This window comes from Dicentrarchus labrax, unplaced genomic scaffold, assembly GCF_905237075.1.
Source record: "Dicentrarchus labrax unplaced genomic scaffold, dlabrax2021, whole genome shotgun sequence".
NCBI classification, from domain to species: domain Eukaryota; kingdom Metazoa; phylum Chordata; class Actinopteri; family Moronidae; genus Dicentrarchus; species Dicentrarchus labrax.
This window is the reverse complement of record NW_026136724.1, coordinates 17176078-17190685: the sequence shown is the minus strand read 5'-3', so window position 1 is coordinate 17190685 and position 14608 is coordinate 17176078. Positions and strand designations below refer to the sequence as shown.

General features: G+C 40.7%; 2 protein-coding genes across 15 annotated transcripts in view; one reads left to right on the top strand and one right to left on the bottom strand.

Moving 5' to 3' along the window:
- Positions 1–7653, top strand: part of acss3 (acyl-CoA synthetase short chain family member 3) — a 32889-nt gene extending 25236 nt beyond the window's left edge. The window contains exons 10-16 of the mRNA XM_051392398.1: positions 3757–3852; positions 4181–4244; positions 5424–5505; positions 5852–5974; positions 6061–6160; positions 6292–6467; positions 7072–7653. Of these exons, the coding sequence (XP_051248358.1) occupies positions 3757–3852; positions 4181–4244; positions 5424–5505; positions 5852–5974; positions 6061–6160; positions 6292–6467; positions 7072–7155 (725 nt within the window). The 3' untranslated portion in view covers positions 7156–7653. The remainder of the gene's footprint in view (positions 1–3756; positions 3853–4180; positions 4245–5423; positions 5506–5851; positions 5975–6060; positions 6161–6291; positions 6468–7071) is intronic.
- Positions 7546–14608, bottom strand: part of ppfia2 (PTPRF interacting protein alpha 2) — a 157757-nt gene continuing 150694 nt past the window's right edge. For 7 of the 14 annotated variants that reach the window (XM_051392375.1, XM_051392382.1, XM_051392378.1 and 4 more), the window contains 7 exons: positions 14472–14569; positions 14185–14360; positions 13596–13664; positions 12797–12941; positions 12556–12612; positions 10936–11027; positions 7546–8859 (listed from right to left, as the gene is read on the bottom strand). In XM_051392375.1, the coding sequence (XP_051248335.1) occupies positions 10969–11027; positions 12556–12612; positions 12797–12941; positions 13596–13664; positions 14185–14360; positions 14472–14569 (604 nt within the window). In that variant the 3' untranslated portion in view covers positions 7546–8859; positions 10936–10968. The remainder of the gene's footprint in view (positions 8860–10935; positions 11028–12555; positions 12613–12796; positions 12942–13595; positions 13665–14184; positions 14361–14471; positions 14570–14608) is intronic. The other 7 variants (XM_051392379.1, XM_051392388.1, XM_051392389.1 and 4 more) reach the window with 5 other exon arrangements.

Sequence of the window (14608 nt, the reverse complement as noted above, 5' to 3'; positions counted from 1 at the left end):
TACTTGGAAAGATCATACTGTAGTGCTGAGTGTGTCATATAGTCATATTTCTACATCAGTAGCTTGAAGTTGAAGTAATAATGGAATCCTTGAATTTGCTGCAAACCTCTGTTGACCTCTGCTGATAAACTGATAAGCACAATTTCTTAGAGAGGTTTTAAGAAACGAAATTCAGAAATGTTCCCTGAGTCACGGGTGTAGTAATGTAAATGCACAAAAACTGCTGTGTTAGCATCTATTATGCCTCCATATTGTGAGCTGAAGCAGGAACCAGAGTTCTTGGCAAACATCTGAGTCAGCCTTTAGAAACAAGTTCTTGTCAGCTCACCATCTTTCACATAAATGTGAGGACAAAATGTTTTATTGATGCAACTAATTGTTATTGGGATCTTTTGCTTTGTAAAGGTTTGATTTCTTGCCTGAAAGCTGCACTGCCAGTTCGCTGTCTTCTTGTATGCCTTGTAAAATGTCAAGGTCCAATTATATTGTCTTTTTTCATTTGGGTTTTGAATTTACTCGCTGGGCCTGAATCACCGCCAGCGAGCCCTGGCTCCTGCTGTAAACAGCCAAGTTTAAACACTCCACTCATGCTGACACGGTTCAGTGGTTGCGTTGAGCCCTAATCGACGTGCAATTCAGAGGAGCTTTTAAAGGACCCTTATGGCGTCCTTCAGGGTCAGACCGATATAGCGGTTTGCCAATATTGGCTCATTACTTAAAGTGGATAAGATGATGTCATCTAGGTCCATCCAGGTCATAGAGCCATGACTTTTTTTTCCCACAAAAAAATGATTATCTAAAACTTACATCAATCCAAAAGCATCAGTACTGACCTAGAAACCCCACACCATGAATCTTGTTAGTTTAAAAAAAACATAAAAAAACAGTAGTGTTACAGTATTTCCCCTTTGCTCTAGTTCCATTCAGTTTATATGATAGCTATAAATGTTGCTACACACCTGAGGGGAAAGCAAAGGGCAGGATTGGTCCTGGGGGTCTATCATGATTCTACCGTGACCCTGCTCTCTGACCAGGTGGGCGGGACTAAACTTTTTATTTTTTATATAATTTGTGCTGAATGCTGTCTCTGCTGACAGTGATGGCCTTTGAACCCTGCAGGGAGCGGCCAACCTGCCACTGATAAATGAGGAGAACGTGGTAGCCAGTTCAGAGGCCACTGTGGTTGAGTAACGTGTTCAACTCTCCTCCCTCTCCCTCTCTTCATTTGATAACTTAATGCCCTCCCTCCTCAACCAACAGAAGCCTCCTGCCCGTGAGCTCATGTCTTTGAAGCCTGCTGTGCTGAAGTTGGAAGCAGGTCTATAGCCGTTTCCACTTGTTTGATGAGTTGTAGAGATAAGAGGGAGTCTAAATCCATTTTGATGGATAGAACTGATATCTTGACCAGATGCTAGAAATGATTTTGTCTTAGTCCATGTTGACCTCATGTCCCAAACTTCCCTAAGATATCTTACCTTAGAGATACTTCATGATCTAGACATCCTGCTTCTCCTTTTGCCCAAAGGACTCTCTTGTGATCTCATGCTTTGTATCCTAAATTATCACACTGCATTCACCATATTGCAATTACAATCTACCCCCATGTAACTATGGATGGAACAACTCACACTCAACTAACGATTTGATACAATTCAGCATAGTGGGTGCACAATATGATTTTTTTGTAACAAAATGACATTGAAGATGAATTATGACTGAGAAAGATTAATTTGTTTCTCAGACAAAAATAGGTAATAATATATTTTCCCTTATATTTTCTTCTGCAAATTAAAGAATTCTTTTTATCAAGTAGGCTATGTGCATGATATTTCCTTTACTTTTTAAAAGTGAAACAGAAAATATAACGCTGTCAACTATGGACAATGGCCTAATATCTCTTCACTGTTAGGTTCTTACCCTCATCATTTTCTGCCTTAGGGGCTTCCATAAAAGTCCAAAAAGCTGCCACAACCTCTGATTTTAAACAGGATGGTGAATCCTCACTTTCTTCAGGCCATGTCTTTACACCTTGATACACAGCTACTGACATGAATGATGTAGGAAAATAGATGGCGCCTTCTCATGTTTTAAAGCAGTATCACAATTCATTTCATCTCACCGATTTGAATCTTACATATTACATACTCTCACATATTTATATTGCAATTTAAGTGTCTTGCAATATATATCGTTACAGCCCTACATTCAACGTCTTTGTTAGACCTCAATGACACGGACAATGCATTTTGCTGAGTAACACTGAATGTAAACAAAAACATTGCTTACAAGAAAACTCCACAGGGAACCTTTAATTCTAGATGTAACATTTTGTCCCTTTTGTTTTTAAGTCAATTTGGTGGCTTGTTTCTTATTACAGCTCAGTCTCAGTCTGTATCTGACAGTTGTGACTGGTTACCCAGCCCCAGTCCTCTGTTGCTTTAGCTCTCCCTCAAGGTTTAATGAGGAGTCTTAAGATGCCTTTTTGCACGTTGCTGTCATATTGACTGAGCTGTCATTTGCATAGCTGGCCTGCTAGCTTGAGGGTTTTGCCATTCGCCTTTGCCCTCTCAGAAGACAAGTCACTTCTGCCATCGGCACAGCCACTGACTGCATATTTTAGGAGAGTACATGATTGAAACTGTTGACTTCCCTCTCTGTGCAGTAACGGATCTGATTCGGTTTTAGTGCACCTTGCTGCATAAATCTGCATATTAACAGGGGAAAATGCCATGACACTCGTGGCCACAATAACTCAAAAACAATACATGACAAAGACATCATATTAACACTGCATGCAGTCCCTATAGGGTAGATGATCTGATTACCTTTTGCAACAGCTTGTGCATAGATTTGCATGTCAGTGAAGATAAATGGCAGCACATTAGATAATTTAGCTGCCTCTTGTTTTAACGCTATTAGTGTCAAAAAGCCAAAGGGCTTACTGTTTCTGAAACATAGTCACATGTCTGATGTAATGTTTAATTGGACAGCCAGTGAAGCTCTCAGTCCTGTCTGTAAGATTGATTTGTGCAAATGGCTTAATCCTACAGATAGTGGAAAAACATAAGCAGATGTACCAGATAATGTACATATATAGTAGAACAAATCCAGTGTGTTGAATGTTATTTTGTGTTGTCTATCACCTATTGTGTGCATGTTAGTTGAGACGCCGGCTGAGGTAAATAAAACTCTTTGCTTGGGAGGAAAACATGACGGGTAGATGGAGGCATTCGGCTGCATCTTTGTATTAAGCAGAGAAACCGACGACCACCCAGTGACTGAAAACTATAAGTGTTTCTTCACAGTGTTTTCAAATTTCTGTGTAACATAGAAGACAGATGCTGAGCTTGGGCTGTTCTGCTGCTGTGTGATTTCTCCTGTAATCTTGCTTACTGAGCTGAATCGATTCTGTTACTCATTCTCTGGGTGGGCTATGACAAACAAGCAAGTCTTTGCTGTAAGTGGAGCACTGTGGGTTGGCAGAGTCAGGGAGAGCCCATAGGAGCTGTCATAGTTTTTTATTATGTAGGTTAATGCCTCTCACAGAAGCAATGCAACCACACATGCTCTTTTGATCAGCCCACCATTAGGTTGAACATTTGCATAGAGAGAAGAAAAGCCAGACAACCATGAGGTTGTGTCAAAACTGTAGCGTTACACCACAGATCCAGTGCTTGTGCTTTGACTGAAATGTTATTAGTCTCCCACACAGATTATAGTCTTCATGTACCTCTTTTTCTGTGTCTCTCTCATCAGAAACTGGCTCTGCCATCACCTCCTCATGTATTGGGCTGGGGAACTCACTCACGCCACCTGCAGGTCAGGCTGGCAAACCTGTTCCAGGTTACAATGGTAAGAGTCAGAAATGTCGATCCACATTCCAGCTACAGTACACACAACACTAACCAACCATTCCTCCTCATTTTTTTTATGTGTATTTATATATTTTGTATAACGTATTTGTATATTTGTATAATTTAATTTGACTTTCATTATTTTTTATGTAAGTCAAAATTGCTGCCCCTCAATTACAGATACAGATAAACTATAACAGAAATGGGTAAAACTTAGTAACTGCTTGCAATTCCCTGCAGAGTATTTAATATTATTGCTGCTCCAGTTTGCCAGTGGGTGATGACCGCCTCTGAATATGAATTTCGTGCTTTTCCCTTTCCACTAGTCACAGTGATCGATGATGACATGCAGGAGGTAAAGCCAAGAACCCTGGGAAATATTGTGGTGAGGTAAGCTGAGTGGTTATGTTCACAGCTGTATGAGTGGCTTAGTCATTGCTTTCTTCTGTCATTCACACATGTACACACATCTAAAATGTAACAAAGCGTTTTGCACGGTCTAATTAAATTTAGACTCCAGTCTTTTAGTCATTAATCTTAATAGTTCACCGTTAGGCAGCTTGTATCTGACTCCAAAGAACCTCACTCCAGTGTGTTGCCAGGGTTGGAGAATAAAACGTGTGTCTGTTTATGTAAGAGAGCTGGCTGTGCAAAGTGGACTTCATCAAAAGCTCCAGCACCCTTTTGTGCTGTCTTATCTTCCAGTCTGCTACCTATCTGTTATCACTCTCCAACTCCATTTCCCTGTTCTTTGCTACTACCGGTATTGACTCAGCGCCAAACAAGGGGGATTTCCAAGGAATTCACATGTACAGCGCACCCAGGGATGACGACAGGTAGAGCTGTAAACGGACGGGAACAGCTGTACTTCCTGATTAGAGCCAGAAAGTCTGCGCCAGCCCCTTTGTTTGATCAAAAGCTATATACACAGCTTTATAAAATCATATTCATTATTTACAGAGAGTAAGGTTGTTGTAACATGTTATGGCTTCTAAGGACTGTGTTTTAATGTCAAGATATTATGTTGCTTTTGTTATACATCTTATGATTTCAAGTGTAGATTTTATGCATAGGAAGGGCTCACCAGTGTGACAGACTCTTAACATGAGAAGCAGGCAGCCAGAGTCTGAAGGAGATGTTTGGTGTGTTTGAATATTCTCCTTGCAGTGAAATGAATCTATGCAGAGGCATGTTTAGGGTTCAGACTTGGGAAATGGGATCATCTGGTCAAGACCCTGGTCAAGATGGGGGATTACTGGTAGTCTCTGGATAAACAGAGACTGAGAGACCGAGCTCTGCTATCTGCTGTCTGTGTGTGTATCAGACAAGGCTAAATCTAGCAGTCTGGCTGTGTGTCTAGACTGTTATCCATCTTCACACATCATTGTAGCTTTATTAGGTAAAATCGGATGGACTGCTCTTAATGCTCACTGAATTTAAAATGATTCAAATCTTAAAAGGACATTCAACTAAATCAGAAGCTTAATGTCATTTTTTATTTGAAGCAAAGTGTCAAAGAGAGATATTGGAATAGAGCTCAAATTAATTTTTTACATCTTTTTCCTCAAGGCTGCCTTTACCACCTGGTGCGGCGTTGTCACTGTGGCAGAACCGTGATCTGTTCAATAAGCTCTACTTCACTAAGTTTCCAGTAAGATGTGTCATTATTTCCTCACATTGTGATGTTTATCGACATGAAACCCAGCTGTCTGATTTAATGAAATGAGAGAAAAACTTGAATTTATCCAAGAGCATTTGTATTTGTTCTGTTCAATTTTCCTTTTATGATGTTGGATTAATAATGTAGTAGAGTGGGTAGTGATGAGTATTTGATCAAATGTGGCCCTCTAGTGTTAAAATCTTTCATTACAGGACCACTTTTTGCAGCCTTTGAGAGGTTTGAATAAAAAAATTGAAACAAAACCTCAACAAAAACAACCCCTAATGAGACCTCCTAAAAAAAAAAAGTGTATCCATTCCTTTCTGTTCCACCTCAGGGTTACTATGACACCATGGATGCAGGTTTTGTGGATGAGGAGGGTTTCCTTTACATCATGTCCCGGTCTGATGATGTAATCAACGTGGCCGGCCACAGGCTCTCTGCTGGTGCATTGGAGGAGGTAGAACGATTACAAAGAGGGTGATACAAAGATTTTCCGAACTCTTCTTGGTGATATTATAATGTATGTATGTGTGTGTTTTGCAGTCAGTGCTGCTGCACCCTGCAGTCGGGGACTGTGCTGTGGTCGGTCTAGAGGACACGCTGAAGGGTGTTGTTCCCTTGGCCCTGTGTGTACTCAAAAATGGTGAGGCATGACACGTATAGTATAACAGTAGTTAAAGTTACAACTCCTTGGGTATCAGTATCACAAAATTAAGACCATATCCAGGGTTAAATTCCAGATGGCCTTTAAACAACATGTGCTGTCTGTCTCAGGTGTGCAGAAAACTGAAGAGGAGATCGTAAATGAGATGGTGAAGCTTGTGAGAGACACCGTTGGACCGGTGGCTGCCTTTAGGAAAGTGCTTTTTGTCCGAGGTTTGCCGAAGACACGCTCTGGCAAGATCCCTCGCTCCTCTTTAGCCGACCTGGTCAACGGCAAGCCCTACAAGGTACGACAAAACTCTCAGGGAAATATTTTGTGCATTATTCCCCTCACTAATTTTAAGCAACCCTTAACCCTTTTAATTTAAAAGTTAAGTACTACAGGATAAAATGGGTGAGGGGAAATCGTTTACATTTACTTTTTTTTCTGTCCCTTGTGCAAAGATTTACAGCTGCTCAGGAGACGGTAAAGCTCATTTTGCAATTCAGAATTTGAGTAATGGTTTTGCATTAGCAGGCCCCGCACTCATTAAATAGAACTGAGGGCTCATTTGGGATTTCATCAGTTTATAGTTACTACAGTTTTCTGCTGATCAGGTGCTAAAGGCCTCAAGAGAGAAGTGGATGCTAAACTGAGGAAACCATGCTTTCTGTTTACATACATAGTTGCCATGGATACAGCCACAAAACCTGAAAAAAATCTAAATGGAAGAATTGAAAAATGTCTTTGAGTTGTAGAGTGCAATCATTATGTAAGCATAACTGACTTTGCTAATCGTCCAAAAATTGCTTTAATTACATTTTAATCAGCAGGTTCTACCACGTTAATATTTTATTGTTTTTAAATTAGCTTTGCCAGTAGAATTTTAAAGGAACTTTTTTCCCCCACAGATCACTCCAACCATCGAGGACCCAGAAGTGTTCAAAGACATCGAGCGGCAGGTAGAAAAAGTCCTGGGCCCTCGGGCATCCTGAACTCTCGGGCATCCTGAACTCATCTGTTGGAAGACAAAGAAAAACTGAGGTTGGATAAATTTGGCCCCAGGCAGTTTTTGCGGCACAGGGGGTGAACTGTGAATTAAAAGTAGAAGTAAAATGAATGATTATTCTTCTTTTTCTAAGTTAAGCAGGAGGTAGACATTGACTCCACTTACTCACCTTATATGAACTGTGCCGAATCTATGAAAAAGGGTTAATGTTTCCGTTTGTAACAGTGAAATTAACGCTCTATTTGTATGTAATCTGAATAATAATGTGAATCTGTACTGCACTACAGGCTTGGCACAATCATAATTAATGAACAGAGGTAATGTACAATTATTGTAGACACAATGACAATCAAGCTATAATCATTATGAAGACAACTTGTTCACTGACAGTAGTTTTTTTTATTGACAATGAAAATTTGCTTGCTCACCACTTAGTTTTGACCAAAGTACAAGAATAAATAAAAAAAATGGACACAAAATAAAATGATTCATCGTTCGTGCAAATTGAAGATGTAAAAACAAATTAAAAGCGTAAGACTTGTTGGAGTCCTCCGTCAGAAATAACTAAAAGACAGATAACAGGGCTGTACAATAGGTTGCCCTGGAAACTCTGACAGAAACAAAGAGTTAACAGTTACACCAATGTAAGTCACGGCAAGCAACAGGTTTTTGTCATTAAAAGTCACCTCACTTCAACATGGTCATATACACTCTACGCACACACTATGAGCTAAAGCAGTCTGTCTTTCAGTTATTTCCTCTGTTCTGTTAACATAGTGTCTGAGGGGTTGGGTAGAAGGCCAGCTTGGCTGAGTGTGTAGTTGTCCTTTTGTGTTAATGTATCGCCTGACAAAACATACAGTACAACAAGTGACAGGTTCTATGAACGACGTCCTGCTTTTTTTGTTCTCTGAGAAGAAGTTTTTGTGCAACTTCGGAGAGCGATGGCGTCTCTTGTTTTGTCCTTGGCTACTGAATAGTCCATTGAGTTGATGCGGTTGTATCAAAGTGCTTGTCATGTCGTTCCAGTGCGTCGACGTGTCCTCTTAAAATGCTCCTTTTTATGACAGCGAGTCAATAAGAAAGGATTATGAAGTTTGTTGGTGCCAGAAATGGGGCTCAGAGTGGTTTGTGTACACCACTAGAGGGCAGATTTTCACACAACATCCATCCAGTCTCTTCCTCTCTCTATGGTGCAGCACAGGTTCATCATCAGCACAATGAAAAAATAAAACCATATGTACAAAATGATCTAGAGGGGAGGGGGTAATATGGAGACAGTTTAAGAGCAGCATATATTAATCTATGGTCCACTAAATGAGGTGGCAGGGACATTTTTTTGCACAAACTCTGAATATCTTTTTATACATAGATGTGTGTATATATTAAAAAATGGCATATTTATGTACAGATAACCTACACATCTCCTGTAGAAGAAATACACAGTACGTTATGCTTTGACAAGTTACTGTACATGTAAAAGGTAGAAATGGTGACAACAGGGTAGCCTGCAGGACAGTTTAGCACCGGCATCTGGTGCCCACGTTATGGGGGCGGGGAGGAGGGTCGGGAAAGGGGGTCAGAGAGGAGAGCAGGGCTTCTTGGCAGTGCATGTTGTCAGAATGGTTTGTTCCTCGGCAGGTTGGCCTATCCAGCAGCTCCCCTAGTTAATCTCCATTCAGAACTGTACCTGAAGAAAAACAGAATGAGTAGTTTTTTAATGAGGTGTTGTATGAAATGCTCAAAACTGGGGAGGTTTCTAAAAAGAAGGTGGAAAAAACCTGAATAAGAGAGTCACTTTAGTGCCATACTGATCGCAGCTCATTATGATTTGAAGAGGGAAAGGTGACTTTGGAAGTATGTGTAAAGTAACTGTTCAACCAACTGTATTGATCAGCAATATGATATTATGCTAATTTAGTTGTTTAGAGCAGTAAAATTTTCACCTTGGTGTGCGTAGTTACATCCCATAAGCCTATTCGGACTGGAACTGTGATTTTCCATATGTTCAAGTACATACTGGGCTAACATAATCTTAAAAAGCTGAGTCTGAAGAGAGTTTTTTTTGGGTACCTCTGTGGAAATCTTATATGCATTTGTTTGTGGTGCCGACGGCTCGAAAGCAGTGGAAAACTGTAAATACAGTCAGCAGCTGAGGGTGACAGCGTAATAATCTGTGCAACAAATAGTTAAATAGAATCAGATTTAGTTTCTAATGCACATGTACTGTACCAGATTTCAACCCTTTGCTCTCCATGAACTTTGCACTGTATTCTGTCTTTTTTTGCTGCGTGGGAGTACTTATAAAAATAAGCTGATGAAAGCATTAGAAACAGCCCACAGGGTGTTCAATGGGATGAGCAAATTCTTTGGAAACATAAAATTTATGGTTATGAAGGTGTAACTTGCACACACTTTTCCCTACTGAATAGAACCCCTTCTGCTCTGCTTTTACTCCACTTTATCTCTCCCCTTAGCTGTTGTTTTATTTATTTTCCTAACACTCACAAAATGCTGTGACTGCAGGGTTATCATATGATAACCCTGCAGTCACAGCATTTTATCATTTTTATCAGCTGTCTACTGTGCTTCTAACCTCAGCACTCATTACATTCTGGAGTACAGTAATGATACTGGTGCAGGACTTAAAGTGTGCTCAATGCAGCCAGAGGCCTTAACCAATACATTTACCTATGGCGGCCTACAGACCAGTGTCACTGTGCAAGTGTATGGTGAAAGATTTTGATGAATTTTTTGAAGTTATCTTGTATCAAAATAGGCTGGTGCTCTTTAGAGTAAAGTTTGAGACAGAAATTTGAATCTAAAGAGTTACTGGACAATTGAAATAATCTTTTGGAATGGGGTTTGTCATTTGACTTCCCGTGTAAACACAATCGTCATTTCAAGTTGTAAGAAAAGTTCAGTGCCTTACCTCGTTACAAATAAGACTCTTTCATATTCACCACTCTCTGCTAACAATCCTAAAATGCAATGCTCTGTAATACACCTGTCAGTGATGATGCAATCTGACGATTTAGAAATTTCTAAAATCTCAGTTCACTGCTCACTGTACAGTTAACCATGGCGTTTGTATAGGGAGCAGTGAATGAGTGAACAAGGAAGTCATTTTGTACACAGTCGACAGTCTCATGTCCACCTGGACTTTTCATGCTGAACATCCAAAGCAGAACGCACTGTTATCTTTGCAACTTGCTTTTGCATCTGGTTTCCTTTTCAATTGTGAAGCAGAGAGACGGCGTAGTCAGATACCAAAATCAAAACAAGTACTTATGAGAAATTACTTTTTCACTGCACCTGGCAGTACAAAGGAAACAGTTGGAAAGGAAACTAGGGCAAGCTCACTTTGTAATCTGTGAAGTCTCACAGGGCCTATTTTTAGGAGCCTTGAACAATCATAATCACGTAAACTAACTTTGTTAACTAATCTCTGTGTAAGGTACAGAACTCCTCGTTTATTTGAAGCAGATTTCTAAAGCTCGGCCATGTCTAACTCATCATTTTTTGGACAGACATTAAAGGGAAGATGTCCACATGAGACCATGGCTTGCTGCTAGCCCTGCTGTCTTTTATCACCTTATCACAACTACCTGGCAAAAACACAGCAGTGGCTCGCCAAGCCGATGCGACAAACACGCTTATCTTGGGAAACAATTGGCCCTCTTCTCTTTTATCCAATATCTCTTTTAAGTACTTCTGAGGAAAGCTGTGTATTTGACAGAACTAGAATCTGTGTTGTGTTACATACAGCGTACAGTTTAAGGTGCCTCTCTTCCTCCTCTCAGCAGGAGTAGGTTCTCACCGTGGAGCTGTCCAGCCGCTGCACCGCAGAGGGTCCGACTGTAGGGGGAGACAGCGAGAGAGAAAGATCTTTGAGTGTAAATATTAAAACCTTCTCTTTATCAGATGGACCCAGAGTGAGAAGGAAACATTCCTCCACAGACATGTGCCACAAGATTAGATGTCCTTTACACGGTATGAGTGAGATCACAAGCAAAACACTTTCCTCACACAACAGAGATTACTTGTAGAGTCACCCTCAGAGGAGAAAGCCATGTATCACGCACTCAAAGGAAGTTTTAATTTTGAGTGGATAACACCAGCAACAGGATTTGAGTGTATTGTGGACGTCACAGACCAGGGAGCACAGAGAATAGAGACAGAGGAACACAGGAAGGCTGTTTCAGTGTCACTTGGAACAACTTGTTAGAGGAGAACACTGGCCAGTGCAGACGGATGATTTCCAGTCATGTATTAACAACTTTGGTGGCATTTAGCAAAGACACAGTTGCTGATACACTCCGCATCCTTTTAAAAAGGATAATTTCCAGGTTGTTACAAATTGGATGTTGAGCTTCACTGTTCATTCCTGACCTGGAAACAAAAGTTGAATCGATTTAAGGACCACCTATTTACTTATGAGGCGCTTTTGTCTGTATCACTGTCTTTATCAGCAGATTTAGTTTGCTCAGTTGTCATATAGTGCAGTATTCAAACTTTGAAAGTGAAAGTTTGAACATGTACAGTTCCAAGACAAGCTGAGCAAACTAAATCTACTGATTAGGACTGTACTACAGTTGAAAGCTCCAGACTGAGTGAGTAAGTAAGCCCTGAGTTGATGTTTTGCAAATTTATTTGAGCAGTTTTGGCCATCGTTCCAATTGGTACTAGATATAGTTTGGTTAGCCAAACATTTCTGTCCAAGCTGCCAGTTGTTTTCTTTCAGTTTTGATAATTTGATACTTTAAAATCTTTACAACCAGTCAGACTATGTTGAAGCAATATTGCTGCATTCCCAACTACTTAAAGAATATTATCAGAACAAATTGAAATGATGGCCAAAACTACAAAACCAAGTTGTAATATCCCGGAATTGTCCTTCAATGAAAGCCTATTTCAGCCAGTGTCCTCTTTAACACCAGAGGGATGAGGAATGACACAAACTGTCAGTTTGAGTTCTTGAGACATCCAAGACGTACTGTTACCTATGTAAACCTCCTGATTCAGGCCAACTTACATAGCACCGCTCAGCCACCTTTTGTTTTGCTGCTTTATTGCTGTAACTTCAAGGGTTACACAGCAAGCATGGGTCCTAATCCATAACTTGACCCCCTAGCTTTTACCACCAGGGTGACTAAACAACTATTTTGCAACTCTGCAAAACAACACCCTTGGAGTTGGATAGCAGAGAGAGTTGAGAGTAGTAGAGAAAGAGAGAGAGAGGCGCAAGGGTGAGAGACCACAAAGAAAAGGAGAGATAACAGCAGGACAGTGGTTGGCAGACTGTGTGAAGAGGAGGGAGTATATGTAGAGTAATAATACACGCAGGGCCAACAAGCCCAGGACCTTCAGAGGGGCAATAGCTGACCTTGAAACCAATCCAAATACATGTCGTCAGGACTGTCATCCAGCGCCTCATAGAGGACTGCAGAGCAGCCGTCACAGAGTCAGAGAGAACAAGAGACATGGTCACAACACAGCAAGGAGCAGCAACTCCTGCGCTCAGGTGTGGTGCTTGGGTTTAACCTTTGCCTTTGAAAGCCACTTTTCAGAAAATAATCTGCCAATGGGCAAATAGAGCTGTGAGATAAGGTGCATAAGGCATTTACCCTCGGGAGGCAGTCTCCGGGAGTGACCAGACGTTGTGGTGAGACGGAATCCAGCAGGGAGCGTTTCTGCTGATCCGGGCATCATACTTATACCGTGAACGTCTCGGGGCGGGAACTGCCTCCTCCACGACGGACCTCGGAAGTCCTTGTCGTCGCACAGATGGACAGAATAATAACATTCGCTTTAGTTTTGTCATTGGAAGGAACGACAGGCAGAAAACTTCTAAGCACAAAAAAATAAAATAAAATCACTAATAAAAAAAAAAGCATCTTGGCATGTTTTGAACCCTTTCAAGTTTGCAGACTTGAATTGTTGACATTTAACTGTGGGTTTACTATGTCTGTTTTCAAAACCCAAAAATGGTATTGTAAGAGAGAAGCTAAATTCTTTTTGAATTTATTCATCTTTAATTAAAACTGGACAAAAATTATTTACAACTATGATACTGGCTGGACGTGTAGAATAAAGGATGTGAAGGCCCTTTAATCATGGATAGATGTGTTGTGATCACATACTCAGAAATTGATGAAAATTCAGTCAGTCTGAGACATTTAAATACACATTTTATGCTTTCTGTGCATTAATGATGTGGCACCTTCATTTACACACTAAAGGAAACCCAATTTCTTAGCTTTATTTTCAAGCTAATAAATGATGCTTAACCATCTTGAATATAAATGAGGTTGGTAATAGTGTAATTGTTGAAAGTGCTCTGAAATGACTAACAAGCTTTCTTCATCATGACGTTTCACCTCATAGCAGTATGAGGTCACTATTTTGGGTAATAGTTGAGCTCACCTCATCCAGTCTCCTGTCGGTGCCCAGCGCCAGCAGATTATTGTACTCTCGCTCCAGAATCTGACGTGCCTGAGGAGAGGAAACAAAACAAAACAACACATTCTGATTTGCACAAGGCCAGCTATTTTTAGCCGAATGGTATCAGAGGCAGCTGACACATTACGTTATTCGCGCTGCATATTCATTTTACCTGATTATAGATGAGATGAGCAGTGGAAATTCACAGGGCAACCTGCCAGAGTGACAGTTGGCAGATCTGCATGTTCTGATTTAGATTCGACCAGCTTTTTGAAGGCTGATACCAACGTACCTCTACTTTTGGACTGAAGCTGGTGACAGATGATATTTCTGCCCATATTCAGCACCTTTATATTTGGCTTCACAATGCCAAAAAAAAAAAAACCTTAAAAAGATTACAAATATTCCCCTCACAGTGAGGTGTTTCCATACCCAATGTGGAAAACTATGAAGTGATATTCAGAGTTAGACCAGACATTGCTGACATCAGATTTTTGGCAACACACCTTTACGTTTTCTTTGCAAAGTTTTAGTGGTTTGATAAAGACAAGAGTTTGTGTGGCTGGAGTACCTGAGTGTTTTGGTTGGGGATCTGGAGGAGCAACGCCAGACTGCTGTAGTCAAAGTTGTCATCTAAGGCGACCAGAGCTCCATGCACACCGCTTTCCAGCAGGATGTTGGCGTAGTCTCTCAGGCCTATGCTCTGCACCCAGCGGATGACCCGCTCATTACTCCACACCAGTACGTCTGCAGACAACACAGAAATCCCATCTTAAAGCTCACTCCTTTTATTAATTTGTTGCATCTTGTTTTTGGTTCACTATGACGTTGATTATGGTTTTATTTTGCTACACTTGCCTCTCATTTCATGCTGGCTGTGCTCCCTGCGTCTCTCCAGTTCCTTCCTGTCATAGTTGAGCTTCTTCAGACCCATGATTCCATACTGTAAACTTGTTCTGGTGTCAGAAAATCGCACATATACACATTCAGGAGAT